Source organism: Erpetoichthys calabaricus, chromosome 3 (genome assembly GCF_900747795.2).
Source record: "Erpetoichthys calabaricus chromosome 3, fErpCal1.3, whole genome shotgun sequence".
Taxonomy (NCBI): Eukaryota; Metazoa; Chordata; class Cladistia; order Polypteriformes; family Polypteridae; genus Erpetoichthys; species Erpetoichthys calabaricus.
Window position 1 is genome coordinate 263,964,931 of NC_041396.2, and position 16,820 is coordinate 263,981,750.

Sequence of the window (16,820 nt, forward strand, 5' to 3'; positions counted from 1 at the left end):
CGACAAACAAGTGTCTTCTTAGATGGTCCTGCAGGAACACGGAAAACGGTTCCCTGCCCACTAACACGCTTTATTCCCCGGCCCGCTTCCACCGCATCCGCGACAAACATGCGTCTTCTTAGATGGTCCTGCAGGAACACGGAAAACGTTTCCCCGCCCACCAACACTCCTTATTCCCCGGCCCACGTTCACCCTCGCTCTCTAGGCATTCCCACTGCCTGCTCATGTGCCCAGATGAAACAACTCACCGACCACCCCGTAAGTTGCTTTCGTCTGTGCTAGGAGTCCACATGCACCTCTGAGCCACGTTGACTTTTCATTATTCTTTTCGGTTATGACGCACGCACCACCATCGCAAACTGTTTTGCATGCCATGGTCTTAGAGTTGGTGGGCGGGTCTCCGTAAGTTGCTCTTGCGAGCGGGCACATGACCAGGTGGTGTGTATGCTTTGAGAACGAGGGTGGACGCGGCAGGACCATGTAAGAAGAGGCATGTTTGTCGCGGATGTGAATTGCTGAATGCAGCGTCTAAAACGGTTTGCAAGGGGTATCCCAAGGGATCCTTAAAACAATCCTTTAAAACTGAGGTTAAAACACAATGAAGGAAGCAGTCTTTAAAAACCAATGAGCCCTGTGCCTCTGTTTCATTAGCGTCTCACCTGCTTCACCGATGCAGGCCCTTCAACAGTCGAGACGCTCTCTCAGCAGTTGACCTTCTCTGTGCCTGACTCCACTATAGGCTGCAACAAAATTATGAAAGTACGGGCACATTTTTTCACACAAGCTGTGTGTGTGGGTGGGTGGGTGTTAGTTAGTTAATTAGTTACTCGAAGGGTTACAAGATTTAATATGCACAAGCGGTAACACTGCAAAAGCAGCCCAAACCAGAAAAGACGGCTGGCAAAAAGTGACCGACAAATTACACGCGTGTGCATTGTACTTACTGAAAGCAACGTTACGGATTTTGCAAATGTTCATTTTTTTCCCTCTGCTTAAAACACATTTAAAAAGCGGCGTGATTATACGGCGTATACTACACCGCGGGTTGGTATGCAGCGTGTAAAACAGTTTGTTTGTCGCAGATAATTTGTAATTTACTATTACACGAAGGCAATTTCCTGTTAATACTTCGCTACATTGATATAGCGGTGTTCTCAGTATTCAAAGCGCTATCCATAATTGGAGGAACCGGGAAGCGAAACCACAATCTTCCACAGTCTCCTTACTTCAAAGCATCAGCACTACTACAGCACCACAAGGCAGTTAAAGAATACACATGGCTTGATTTTCTTATCACTTCTGTTTACAGAGATCGGGTCGTAGATAGCATTGTTGCAATGTTACTTTTCTTGGTGGCTTATTACATTATACGGATGTTTCACATGTTTATTTTTTCCCCTGTGCTTAAAAGACATTAACAAAGTGTTTCTCAACTGTGACTCCGGAACATCTCAGTACGCAAGCTATATTAAGCGTCAACAACGAAGACTCGCTACACCTTAATCTACAAGTACTGACACTTATCCCTACCAACGAAGTAACTTTCACCAGCGTGGCCTTCTTCGTCACAGACGATCCCGGTTTCAGTCATGGACAATTATATGTTGCTCTCTCCAGAGGTCTATCTTTTCATTCACTCACAGTGGTATCCACAAACCCACCCCATTTGGACAACTGTGTCGTTCAGGAAGTGTTCACCCATCAATACATAATTATGTGGCGTATGCTACGCCGCAGGTTGGCTAGTAAAATATAATCCCATATGTTAGTAGACACATTAAATACGTGCTTTTTAACTGCACTTCACAATTAAGTTAAAAACAGAGCACAAAGAGGCTTGTGGTGGCTCAATAGCTTTCACACACAGAAGAGTCCAATTCAAGTGATGTGAAAACAGCATCGACTGATGTGTATTAGTGGTGGAGGCTCTGTGACTAACTGTTATCCAGCTTTCTTAAATATAACATTTTTAAAGGTATATCCCATAGAGTAGTATCCAATAATTAGCAATTGAAAAACAACTATTACTACAACGTTTACATTTACTTATTTGGCTGACACCTTTATCCAAGGCAACTTGCAACATGTATGATACAATTGATTATAGTACTTGTGGTTTTCCACTTGGGGCACAGGCAGGTCAAATGATTTGCTTAGGGTCACATGGTGTCAGTAGCGGGATTTGAACCCACAAACTTCAGGGTTTGAGGTCCAAAGCCTTAATCACTACATCACACTGCCTACATAGCATAAAATCAGTACCATTACTACGCTATGAAAGAAGAAAAGGAACTGAATTACGTTCTCCATCTAGCTATTAATACTAGGTAAAACTCAGCAATTTGTTAAAACTAAACAAATAAGTAACAACTTGGAAAGGAACAGATTTATTGTACAACAGGAAAATGAATGAAACACAATGGGCAAGAAGATCAGGGGCTGCCACAATTGTTTGTGTATATCTGCGACTGAAGGATCAGGGGCTAGCTGCCAGAGATCAGGATCTTAGGCCACTGAAGCCTCCCAGTGTTACTGTCCGTTGTTAAACCCGTCCTATGTTAATATTGGTTAGGGAAGCCGCACCTCTCCTGTCTTATAATTAGTTCTTTACAATATAATCTGCAGATAATATTCTTCAGTCAATTCAGCATTCCTTACAGTCATGGACGAAATTATCAGCACCCCTGGAATTTTCCTTGAAAATGCACTATTTCTCCCAGAAAATTGTTGCAATTACAAATGTTTTGGTATACACGTTTATTTCCTTTATGTGCATTGGAACAACACAAAAAAACAGAGAAACAAAGCCAAATCTGACATCATTTCACACAAAACTCAAAAACTGGGCTGGACAAAATTATTGGCACCTTCAACTTAATATTTGGTTGCACACCCTTTGGAAAAAATAACTGAAATCAAGCGCTTCCTATAACCATCAACAAGCTTGTTACACCTCTCAACTGGAATTTCCGACCACTCTTCTTTTGCAAACTGCCTCAAGGTCTCTCAGATTTGAAGGGCGCCTTCTCCCAAAAGCAATTTTGAGATCTCTCCGTAAGTGTTCAATCGGATTTAGATCCGGACTCATTGCTGGCCACTTCAGAACTCTCCAGCACTTTGTCTTCAACCATTTCTGGGTGCTTTTAGAGGTATGTTTGGGTTCATTGTCCTGCTGGAACACCCATGACCTCTGACGCAGACCCAGCTTTCTGACACTGGGCCCTACATTGTGCCCCAATACCTTTTGGTAGTCTTCAGATTTCATGATGCCTTGCACACAGTCAAGGCATCCAGTGCCAGAGGCAGCTAAACATCCCCAAAACATCTTAGAACCTCCACCATGTTTGACTGTTAGTACTGTGTTCTTTTCTTCATAGGCCTCATTCCATTCTCTGTAAACAGTAGAATGATGAGCTTTACCAAAAAGCTCTACCTTGGTCTCATCTGTCCACAAGATGTTCGCCCAGAATGATTTTGGCTTCCTTAAGTACATTTTGGCAAACTCCAGTCTAGCTTTTTTATGTTTCTGTGTCAGCAGTGGGGTCCTCCTGGCTCTCCTGCCATAGCGTTTCATTTCATTCAGATGTCAACAGATAGTTCGAGCTGACACTGTTGCACCCTGAGTCTGCAGAACAGCTTGAATATGTTTTGAAGTTGATTGGGGCTGTTTATCCACCATTCGGATTATCCTTCGTTGCAGTCTTTTATCATTTTTTCTGTTCAGTCCACATCCAGGGAGATTAGCTACAGTGCCATGTGTTGTAAACTTCTTGATTATGTTGCGCACAGTGGACAAAGGAACATGAAGATCTCTGGAGATGGACTTGTAGCCTTGAGATTGTTGATATTTTTCCACAATTTCTGTTCTCATGTCCTCAGACAATTCTCTGCTCTTCTTTCTGTTCTCCATGCTTAGTTTGGCACACTCAGACACAAAACAGAAAGGTTGAGTCAACTTTTCTCCATTTTAACTGGCTTCAGGTGTGATTGCTATATTGCCAGCACCTGTTTCTTTCCACAGGCGAGTTCAAACGAGCATCATATGCTTGAAATAAAACGATTTACCCACAATTTTGAAAAGGTGCCAATAATTTTGTCCGGCCCATTTTTGGAGTTCTGTGTGACATGATGTCAGATTTGGCTTTTTTTCTCAGTTTTTTTGTGTTGTTCCAATGCACATAAAGGAAATAAACATGTATATACAAAAACATTTGTAATTGCAATAATTTTTTGGGAGAAATGGTGCATTTTCTGGGAAAATTCCAGGGGTGCCGATAATTTCGGCCATGACTGTATATATGATTGCATAACTGCTTCCCCCTTCCATTTATTTCCAGCAAAGTGACTTTTTTTGGTACTTCATTAGTTAACTTCCCTAAAGCAGCAGAAGGAGAGTGCTACTGTGCGAGTTGTTTCTGTGTATGCACACTCTGGTCAGTGTTTGACTCGCTTGCACTGTGAATCTGAGCAACTGTCAGACAAGTAATAGAGGAAAATATTAACAAATTTCTTTGAAGAATAAGTGTCCCAACTCTCAACACAATTGGGCCACGAGGGTCTGAATTGTTTCATGCAGACAGACAGACAGACACAGAGTTGGATTAGGTGCTTCATGTTTTATATATATAAGCATATCAAAATTGTTTTTTGACTTATAGGGTCTTATCATAGCAGCCCATGAGCACTCCTATAGTCCTCTTCTGGCAATGAACTTGAAGTGAGTCTGAGGTCCCACAAACTGCCTGTCCATCAGCAAGAACGTCTGGATACACGCTGATCAAAAATGTCTGCATAAACGAAATGAACTTGATAAAAATACCAGAGAATTTGTCTGAAGCACAACACATTTGAAAGTATCATAGTTCTCCCAGCCTTATATAGAAGAACTGATTGGATATATAGCCCCAAGGACCCCATGAAAGAGCGGTGGGTTGACAGGTCACCGGGTCCCCTATAGAGACCCTGAGCCACTCTTGTACCAAAAAAAGAATTGAGTTTAATAGACTCGATAAGGGCACTGAAACCTAACAATGTCACATTATATTTGAAATGCAATGTGTAGTAAACATTATTACTGAAAAAAATACCATATTTTAACTGGTAAATTACTGACAGCAGAGCTGCCAATCATTCAACCATCAAAAAAGGTCAGAAGCACAGACGACTGTACTATTTATATCAGGAAATTGAATGCAGCACACAACTGCAAACTATCATCATTATCATTAGATTAAACTATTTGAATCAAAGGCTGGTCCTTGGCTAAGCTGCTTATATTGGCTTAGTAGCCATTAAATATAGCTAAATATAAAATGTCAATTAACATCTTTGTTAATAACACTGTGCTTTTGTTTATAGATCCATTCATTAAAATATAGAAAAGTGTTTAGTGTTATAGTTTTGCATATAATATGAGAATAAAACTAAGCAAGGTTGGTCAGAAATGTATTCGAGAAAAATGCGCAATACAATATTTTCATATTACATAGAGTTTATTTACAGATATTCAATGTTTTAATACAAAATTATTGTGTCTTTTTATTGTGAGATAAATTGGCCCTAGTGTGTGCTTGGTGTGCTCCAGCAGACCCCTGTGATCCTGTGTTCGGATTCAGCGGGTTGGAAAATGGATGGATGGATGGATCATCCATAAAATATCCTTTCATGTTGAAGCAATTAATTGATATTGGCAGCTAAAACACTGCTTAAAAAACATTGTCAGAATGCATATTTTGCAGTGCAGAGCTCATAATTTGGTAGAATCAATGGATCAAAGTGATAAATGCTGGTGAGTTACAGATGAACAGAAGTAGCTTTTTACTGTAAGTGTGCTGACAGACTTGACACTTGTATTTGATATGCAGTAGGTACTATAGTGGGCTTCATAACAGATACACTTTTTCTTCTGTATGTGCTTCTGACACATCCCTCACCAGATCCTTACAGTTGAAAAACTGACAAAAAAAGGCAAAGCACATTGCTGAACAGCACTGCAACAGGATTACCTGAAATTTCTCAGTCTGACAGAACTTTACTACCATCTATGCACATTGAGAAATGTCTGTCAGGAAGACCACAGTTCCTGTAATGTGGGAAATGACATCCTTCACATCTTCTACAACTCTGTAATGTCCAGAGCAGTTTTCTACACTCTGGCCGTCTGGGCTGGTAGAATCACTTCAAGAGACACCCACCAAATCACCAAATTAATCATTAGGGCAGGCTCAGATTTGGGACGCATACTAGACCCCTGGTGGTAGTAGAGAAGTAAAGAATTAAAACATTTATGAACATTGCTGCGCATCCCGTCTCTGACAGACTAACACTGAGGACTTTCAGCCAAGAAATTATTCAGCAGAAGTGTGCAATACATCTGCATAATGCCTAACTGGGACTGTAACAGCCAAATTAGAGGATTTCTTTCTTTTTAACTTTTGTTCCTTTTAAGCCATTCTGGTGTATGTTTAGACCATAGTGTGTGGGTGTGTGTGTGTGTGTGTGTGTGTGTGTGTGTGTGTGTGCGCGTGTGTGTGTGTATCTATCTATCTATCTATCAAATTTGAGATGAGCACAAGAATTTCGTGAGAGTCAACAATACTTCAAATCTTGAAATTAGTTTCACAAGAAGTAGACTTGTCAGTTACTACAAGATACAAAAATAATATGTCATTATTTTAGTATTTTTTTTATGAAAATGGGCCATCCTTTGTGTGGAGACCATACTTCTATATATAGTATATATACATTGAAATCTGCCTCTGCTATGAAGAAGAAACTACTCCTATTATCCAGCTGAATATTTGATCACAATCTTTTGATCTTTTTCCAGTTTTTTTTTATGTGAACTCCATGTTATTCATATGGCCTTTTCCTAAAAAACGGCTTTTCACCCTGATCTATCAACCTCCTAGTCCACTCAAGAACTGCTCAAATAAACTTGACTGTTTCTTCTTGTTGTTCACATTTCTTCTCTTGTAACATCCGCTTCTTCTCCCCTCTCACTCAGACAGCTACTGTAGCTACATACTGTATCACTGGCACTTTTGATCTTGCCTTTCATGCCTTCTCTGTCATTTCTCTAGATGTTTTAGAGAACCTTTTAATCTCTTATATTTGGTTATCATCCTTCTCCTTTTGCTTCTGCCATTACATTCTGGTAAACCAATAAAGCTTCATTTTACATAGCGCCCTTCACAAAAAGTAATCTTATATATCTGTGTCTTACAGCATCAACATGTTCTGTGTTCATTGCCTCAAAATTGACCCAACCAATCTATCTGTAAGTTCTACTCCAGGTTTTCTCTCCTCCACTTGGTGTGCACTGTCTTCTTGACTCCTTTGTAGTTTTAAGTTCTTATCCTTACTCCTGACTATTTCTACTTTGTGGAAAATTGTGTGTGTGTGTGTGTGTGTGTCTGATGGGGTGTCAAGTAGGACAAAATCCTCTCCTCTGTCAGCAAAAAAAACCTCATTATTCAAAGCAGAATCCTCCTCAAACTTCAATCATTATCTAAAAAGTCATGTTCTTCCCACTGCATTATCCATCTCTCCTCATGTTTTCAAGGCTTTGACATTTATAAACATTTAAGGATGTTCTGGATATTCTACAGCTCTTCTCTCACAAACTTACATACGTCTCAGAAACTTAGTGTCTGACATTTTAGCCCTGCTGTGTGAAAATGGACTAAAGATAGGCACAAGTTTGAATTTGCTCATGAGTATTTCATATCAGTATGAACATGAAGTTCTCCACCTTATTACTTTTTGCATGTGATATCTCCAGTTTTGAAGTTCAATACATAAGGGTTACATTTTGTTTTCCACCACTTAGCCAAGACTGGGTCACCAGGGCAACAATCTTAGCAATGAGGCCCACATGTCCCTTTTCCTAGTCACACATGCCAACTCAAAATGTGGGATCCCAAGACATTCCAAGGCCATCTGGGACATATAATCCTCCCAGCAAGCCCTGGATCTTCCCTGGAGTCTTGCCCGTAAAACCTCCACATGGAGGTGTCTGGGAAGCATCCATATTAGATGCGTCAGTTGGCTCTTCTAAATGTGGAGGGTCAGCAGCTCTAGTCTCTAAGGGAGAGCCCAGCAACCCTGCTGAGAAAGTACATTTTGGCAGCTTGTACCACAATCTAATTCTTTCACTCATTACGCAAAGCTAATGCTCATAGGTGAGGGTAAGGACATAGATCGACTAGTAAATTGAGAACTTTGCCTTCTGGATCAGCTCCTACTTCACCACTATGACTCAGTACTATAGTGAGCGCATAACTGTGCTCGCTGCCCCTGAAGATCTCTGTCAATCTCACTATCCCTTTTCCCCTCAACTCATGAATAACCCCAAGGTACTTAAACTCCTCCTCCTGAGGCAGTAACTCACCCCCCACTCGAACAGTACAGTCCACCTTTTTCCTACTGGGGAGCAGGACCTCTGATATGGAGGTGCTGATCCTCATCCTTGCCACTTTATACTTGGTTTCAAACTACCCCAATGCGTGCTGGCATTCACAGTCCGATGAAGCCAACAGGACCACATCATTTGCAAAAATCAGTGACTCAATTCCAAGCCCACCAAAGAAGATCCAATCCCTTCCCTAGCTGTGCCTTGATATCCTGTCTATGAGAATCAACAAACAGGATAGGAGACAAAGCACAGCCCTGGCGGTGTCCCACACCCACTGGGAACGGTGCTGCTGTTTTTCCGAGTATGTGGACACAGCTCTCACTGTGATTATACAGGGAACGAATAGCACTTGTTAGGGGCCCCAGAACCCTGTGCTCTCTCAGCAACGGGAGAGATATTTTCATTTTACCAGCTTGAAAACTTTACAGCCAAACATGTGCACGCTCAGCACTAAAGCTGGACAATTCACAAAGGGTTAAGAGTTTAGAATTTATGTACAGTTATAAAAAAACACAACACTGCAGGCTATTTTCATGACCTTTTCTCCTAGGAATGTAATTGCTGCTAAATTGCACTTTATCATCATTATTATTTTTTCTCTTTTCTTTCATTTTTTTTTTTTTTTTTTGCTGCCGCTTGCTGACCACACGCATTTCCAGAAGGCAAGAAGAAAGCATCTTCATCACCACCACTGTCTTACATTCATTAAATCTGGAGTCTCCTAGGAGCACCTTCTCTTCTCCTGATGTCATTGGTGGGTGGTCAGAGCAAGAATAAAACTTGCTTCTCCTAGGGACTGCCATCCAGGTCAGTGACCATTCCTAGAAGCCTTGCAGCACTTGTAGAAAACATGCAAACATTTATGATGAATTATTTTTATTAAAGTGGACCCCTGTTACATTGAGTATCCAGAATTGAGAGAAAGTGAGAGAGATAAATGACTGCTTACTTTAATGAAAGGATTCCTGTGGCTACACATACTCTGTTCATTTTTCCATACATTTTGAACCCAGGGCAAAGTTGATGCCCTACATATTACAAATATGTGTATACTGTGGTATATAATAGTACTTGTCTACATGGGTGGTTGGTATATTTTATAAATCTTTAGAAAAACATCCATTTACTGAATCTATATTTTTTTCTAATTTTATGGTCACAACATTCTGCAGTCTCATGAATCATGGGGATTCCTAAAATCCCCTGTGTGTGGAAACAAAATAAAAGGGCAATATTTTTAATGTAGGCCTAAATGTTGTGCCCATTAGGTTAACTAGTGATTCTAAATTGCCCCACGTGAGTGTGGGTGTGTAAGGCCTGTGCAGGGATGGCTCCTGCCTTGCTGGATTACATGATCCTGACTTTGATTAAACCAGATAAGAGAAGCAGCCCAAAACAACATCAGCTTTACCTTTAATCAAAAACTATCTCTCCATAACTGAGAGACACACACAAAACTGGACTGTTAGTAAGAGAAAATGCAGAGCTTCACGGTCATCTCTTGCCCCCACTTCAGAAAAAATTTGGACGTGAGTGTAAGTAGGCTTTGCGCCCTAGTTACCCGAACTATTCTATAACATTTCAGTAATTATTCACTGCTCTGATGTTGACCTTTCTGATCATAAAATAGGTAATTATGATAGCAAGTAACGAGAAGAATTCATTATTAATTGCGGAATTATGGTGTTTGAGGGTTCCTCTAGAGTGCCTCTTTCTCTTGCAGGATTTGGCTCACAAATCAATCAGCACATCGTCATCTCATAACAGGCTTAAGTTTCAAGTTTGGTATTTTTCTATCCAGCCATTTTAGCTCTACTCTGTCCTCAAGAAACTGTGGCACACAGACAGACATACACCCATCATTAAGATATCAATGTTTTCAGCATCACAGGACATGAAAATGTCAAGATCTGTCGAAAAACAGAGATCGACACACAGACAGACCACATACCCATCACTGAGATATCAATATTTTCGGTATCAGGGGACCCTAAAATATCAAGATTCGTCGAAAACCGGAGATCGAAATTTTTGACAAATCTAAAGCTTTCACTATCCCCCCATTGATAATAGGTTATGGTGGGGGAGGGTGCAAAGCAAAAATCCAAAATAATCTCTTGTGTCATAAATCTTAAGACATTCTTCAAATAATTAGATGCCTTACTTGAACATAACACAAATACAGAACTATAAAAACACAATCTGATAGTAAGCTTACCTGAGCAACAGAACCAGGAATGTCATTGTGCAGTATCACCATGACTCTAAACAAAGGATTAGGGGTGGTCTTGCTGTCTCCATTAATAGCTTTGGACAGCTCCTGCAGAGACCATTTTACATTGAGCCTGAAAGCTTCCTCCATCATACGGTCCATCTTCTCAGTGTAGCCAACCCAGTACTGTTGAACCTGTAGGAACAGAAATAAACCATTTAAAAGAAAAGCTGATTGTCAATATATGCTACTACCTGTTGATTTTACTGTATAGTATTAACATGGAGCCAAGAAAAAAAACAAGGGCATTTTAAAAGAAGACAGGACCCATTCTCCTGGCCAAATCTGAACACTACATTGACATTGGTAGTCACAAATACATCCTGTAAAGTTTTTGGGCTGTTTGCCTTTTTATCAATTATGTTTTATTAGAAAGAGAATTTTGAGCATAAAGCATAAAACCTATACCCTCATAGGGACAAATGTGAGTCATGTCTTAGAATGTATCTATATTACTAAACGACAGTTTAATTTATGCATGGCGGATGCACCGAAGCGCATGCGCACTGCGCCGCGGCGCCCCAGAGTCAAACGCAGCGGCTTCCCAGAGTCACTAAGTGGCACCCAAACAACACAACCTGTAAACTAAACTTACTTTATTCCACTGTGCCAGCAGTCTGTGTGGCATGTTTGAATCACATAACGGTCATTCAGTAACAGAGAAACAAAAACGAGACCGCATGGATAAAAACAATAAACGGAGGCTCCTACAACGCGCATCACAAATACCAGAAGCAAAGAAGTCACGGCTCCAAAACGAAACACCTCAAGTAACGGAAATACAAAAACGAGCCCGTATGGATAAAAACAATGAACGAAGGCACCTACAACGCGCCTCTGAAACAGCACACGCAAAGGAGTCACGGCTCCAAAAACAAAGAGTTCAACGATTACAAATACAAAACCGAGCCCGTAGGGAAGAAAACAATGAACGAAGGTGCCTACAATGCGTTTCTGAAACACTACATGCAAGAGAGGCACGGATCCAAAAAGAAACTGCACAAGGGCTACAAAGTCGTTCAGTATTCCAACAAAGAAAAAGCCAAAGACAGGAACGACGGACAGACACTGAACTATTCTGCCAGTTAGCTGAGAACGCATTCTATAATGAGTCCACTGTTCATGAAAATTCATTGGGATTAATGAGTGTCATTTGCAGTCATTATCATTCACTTAACTTCCTTGAAGAAAAAACTGACAGTACAACTGATGAGTTTACATGTTGTTGTCAAAAAGGTCAAGTTAAGCTGCATGCTTTGGATGAATATCCTGAATATTTATGGAAGCTTTTGACTAACAATGTACCCAAAAGTAAAAGCTTTATGGAATGCATTAGATCCTACAATAGTTCATTTGCTTTTGCATCTACCGGGGTAAATATCAAGCCACCACCTGGGAATGGCCCATACTGCTTTCGCGTGTGTGGACAAATATTGCATCGGATTGGAACAGTGCACCCTGAGCCAAATCTCCACCACAAATTTGCACAAATGTACGTGTTAGATCTAGATGACGCAGTTTATCAACGAATGAACCTTCCTGAAAACAAGCAATGCACAGAGCTAATAATGAGAAATGTAGCTGAAGTCATAAACAATCACCCATTAGCAAACTCTATAAAGATGCTACATGAGGTTGAAAAAGAAGCCAATACAAAAGCACAGGCGGACGGTGTGGCACTAACTAAAATTGCCTTAGTGTTAATAAAGGACAAAGAACACGATCCGAGACGATACAATGTTCCCATCATTAATGAAGTGGCAATTGTGTTTCAAAGTAAAGATGGTGAGCCTCCGTTTCACCGCGATATTGTCATGCATTTACATCCTGATGGAACCAACCAACCAACCTAGACAAAGTAGGCATTTACCTATCTGAGCCTGTATTTGCACATGGACAACTTTATGTTGCCTTTTCAAGAGTTCGGCGTTCGTGTGACGTTAAAGTAAAGGTTGTAACTACTCCATACCAGGGACAACTAATTCAAGGACAGCAAACCATCTTTACTCAAAATGTTGTTTATAAAGAGATATTTGATTAACTATTTTGTTTTTACCATTTTATGAATGTTTACTTTCCAATATACTTCATTTAAACATTTCCACTCCGATATTGTTTTTACTTATAAGTACAACAACTCAAAGACATTTTGGACTTACATGATGTAACAATTACAATTCCATTTTTGTTTTAATAAATTGGTTAATGTCAGTAAAAATATCTATATTTAATTCAATGAAAACTTTACCAGGATGCTCCCACCCTCCATCACTTTTCATTCCGGACGCAGGACGCACCGAGGCGCATGCGCACAGCCCCTCAGTGCCCCAGAGTCAAACCCAGCGGCTTCCCAGGCTCAGTGGGTAGCACCCGAACAACACAACCTGTAAACTAAACTTGCTGTGATCCACTGTGCCAGCAGTCGGTGTCAGCAGAGGCAAAGGAATCGCGGCTCCACAAAACGAAACCGCTTTAGTACAGATTTGCTTATTTAATTAAATGACATTTCCCCGGACGCAACCACCCTCCATGATATTTCATCCCTCCAAATATCGGAGGGAATAGAAAGTGATTGCCATTCTTGGATTTGCGATTCTTTTGAGAATCGCGGGCTTACTGGTTATAGTATAAAAGCAACATAGTTAATCAGCTGGCAATGTGGAATGACTACGATGCTGAGCAAGTCACCTAACCTGCATGTGCCTGGACCCTAACAATATGCAGCATGTAAACAACTGTACATTATTTTTGTCATTCTAAAGCAATTCACTTCTGGAAAATGTCATTTGGCTCACACCTTAGAGCATCAGTATTGTTTTAAATATTTTATTCTTATAAATAGCATTGCATTGTACTGTATTAAACACAGAACAAAATGAAACACAATAAACACTAGTACAATACATGTATGTTCCAATCAAATTAAATCAATATAAAAATGCCTTACCTACCTATGTCTAAAAACTGTATGATCATAAAACCCAACATACATTAGGCTAGTTTGTCTTTCTTAATACAGCAACAAATTAACAAATTCATATTACATTCTAGAAAAACTTTTGACCATCCCAATCAGAGAAAAATTTACTTTTTCAAATTTTATACCAGTAAAACAACATTTAGCATGTGTACATGAGTTTCAATAACCTAATAATTAACAAAACTTGATTTTTAAAATGCCAAGTAAAACCTTATTCCAATTAGGGAAATCAAGTTATTGTCCACTGAGAAGCCTGCTTAACAGAGGTAGATTTCTCTGTGAGTTGTCCAATTATGTGGCCATGTCAACCCTAAACTGTGTTACTGCTTAGGATTTTGTAGTCTGTTTGTGTTTGTTGCACTCTGTTCACCTGCGTACAGGTTTGCTTCACACACACTCAGCAACCACAGGTAAAAGCATCCACAAAATACATTTCCTAGAGGCATATGTTCAAGTGATCGCATCACTCATTCACCTGATTGAAATAATCTGTCTCAATATTTCAGAAATCGCTACATTTATGTTGATGAGCTGTATGTACAGTGCTAAGTTGAACAACACAGTTTCGGGAGCAGTAGGGTAAACACATTAAAAGTAACATGGGTTACACAGTCTGATTACTTTCTATAGTAGTAGGCAGTGTGGTGTAGTAGTTAAGGCTTTGGACCTTAAACCTTGATGTTGTGGGTTCAAATCTCATTACTGCCACTGTGTGACCCTGAGCAAGTCACCTGACCTCCCTCTGCTCCAGTTGGAAAACCAAAAGAAATGCAACCAATTGTATCATAAATGTGGTAAGTTGCCTTGGATAAAAGGCATCAGCCAAATAAGTAAATGTACTAAAATGTAAAGTAACAAGTAGCCTAATGCAATACTTATCTTACTCATGTAAAAATATCTGCATTATTGTTATTATCCCAGCAGCACTGGGGGCAAGGCAAGATGCACACATAGTGGGTCATTTGCAGGGCTTAATCACAAAGTCAAGCAGAAAAGAGTGTGCTGTGTGCAATCCGATAACAGTAACATATTAATAAAGTGTCAGTTTTACTAAACAAATTTATAAAACGCAAGAAAATCATTACAGGCATCATGCTTATTTTCAAATTCACAGTGGCCAATGCAACTATTTTTTGCACAGTTTAATGATGTCAGAGTGTTTTGTCAAAGGAGAACTCTGAAGGATTATTTGCACGTGTAAACACAGATTTTTAAGAAACCAGTTTTCTGCCATAAATGGGTTATTCATCTCATGTGTGTGCATGTAAATGCACTGATTGTCTCCCATTTGACAGGAGTTTGACATTGTTCACCAGTGGTCTGTAGGATGCACACTCTAGTACGTAGTGTTTTTAAGAATACAAATACCTTCTTTACCTTCCTTAAACACAGCTAACATTCAAAGAGCTATTTTAATAGATAGCTTTTTATAAAATTCTGCTAGATAGCCATGAGAATTTGTGGGGGTTTCTTGCTTTGTAAGGAATTTATAGTATCAAGGATCTTGGAGAGCCTCAATAATTTATCTGGCTCCTCTGTGCACAGTGTATAGAGCTGCTGCATTTCTATTGTATCCTCAACATCACTGGTATAAGTCTCAGTTTCATTATACCCTGATCTGTACAAAGTTTTATAATATTCTTTAAATAGGTTACTAATTTCTTTGTATTTGCTAAGTTTAGTTCAGACTGTATTGTTAATCTTTGCAATTGGATTTAAACATCCTCCCTTCCAATTTGTTGAGCTAAATTCTTATTATTAGCCTTTTCTTTGTGCACATAATGAGAATACCATGACTTAAGAATTACCTGCTTTGCTTCTCTTGTGGTCAAAAACTTGAATTCTTTTTTGTAATGATGACCCTTTTCGCAAAGCACAGTAAACTTGCTGTTGCTTGATTTTACAGATTTCAATTGTTCTGTCAATGTTAAATTCAGAATTGATTTGCTGGTCTTTGCCCACCTGCTTTTTTAAGTCCAGCAAATTCTTTTGATTGGTCTGATGGGGAGGTGGAAAGTGGAAAGCTGTTATGGTGGGTGTAAGAAGAAAATGGGCACCCAGACCGGGAGGGAACAGGGTTCATTGCCCAGATGGGAGGCCAGAGAAAAAAGAGATGAATTGGCCTGCTGGACAAGAAAATAATTTTGTACCCGGCCAGTATAAAGTAATGGATGGACCAGCAATAGCCAGGAATAGGGAGCAGTTCCATCCCCAGTATGCCAGGTGGCAGTGGCAATCACAAGGCAACCCAGTCGGGACTCACGCAGGGGTGCTTGGAATATGGAGTCCGGAAGTGGGTGGGGTCAGGGTCAGTAGCCCTCAGTGGGCGTCTTCTCTGTAAGCTGTAAGTGATGCAAGAGATATGAGAGTCAGAGATCACACCTCCTGGTGTCGCAGGGTGGATAGTGGATAGTGCTTACCACAGAAGGTAACCCTCAGATGCACATGTGTCACAATAGATATTTGTTTATTTTATATGCTTCTGTTAAAAGCCAAATTTCCCCCTGGGGACAAATAAAGTTTATTTGTTTTCTTTCTTTCTTTCTTTCTTTCTTTCTTTCTTTCTTTCTTTCTTTCTTTCTTTCTTTCTTCCTTTCTTTCTTTCTTTCTTTCTTTCTTTCTTTCTTTCTTTCTTTCTCAACTCCTGGCAAAAAGAATGGAATCACTACTCTTGGAGAATGTTCATTCAGCTCTTTTACTTTGTTGCAAAAACAAAAATCACAGATATGACACAAAACTATTTTATTTAACAGTTGAACATTTTAACATTATAAGACATACCTCAAAAAATGAAATGAAAGTGGTGTTCAATGATGAGGAAAAAATGATGGAATCAGCTGGTAATTTGCATTTTTAAAACAATTCCCTGCACCAGCCTAAACAGGCCAATTAGTCTGCAGTTAACAGCAAGCACTTGCAGACCTCAAAGAGCTGTTGCACCTGGCTGATTGACAGGAAACATGGCTCCAACAATAATTTCATAATTTTTGCCAGGGGTTGTAGAAAGCCTCCAAGAAACCACAACAGAGAAACAAAAGAAAATTATTAGCAAACTGACCCAATTTATAACATTAGTAATGTTGTGATGCCCTTCTAGCTTTAACTTCAAGTTAATTTATTTTTATGTGAAGCATATTTAGTGATTTGTCAAA

The 16,820-nt window shown here is 39.8% G+C and overlaps 1 protein-coding gene across 1 annotated transcript in view; it reads right to left on the bottom strand.

Moving 5' to 3' along the window:
• Positions 1-16,820, bottom strand: part of dnah2 (dynein, axonemal, heavy chain 2) — a 518,592-nt gene that overhangs the window by 396,768 nt on the left and 105,004 nt on the right. Inside the window, 1 exon segment of the mRNA XM_051924101.1 lies at positions 10,635-10,823. Coding sequence (XP_051780061.1) covers positions 10,635-10,823 — 189 coding nt within the window.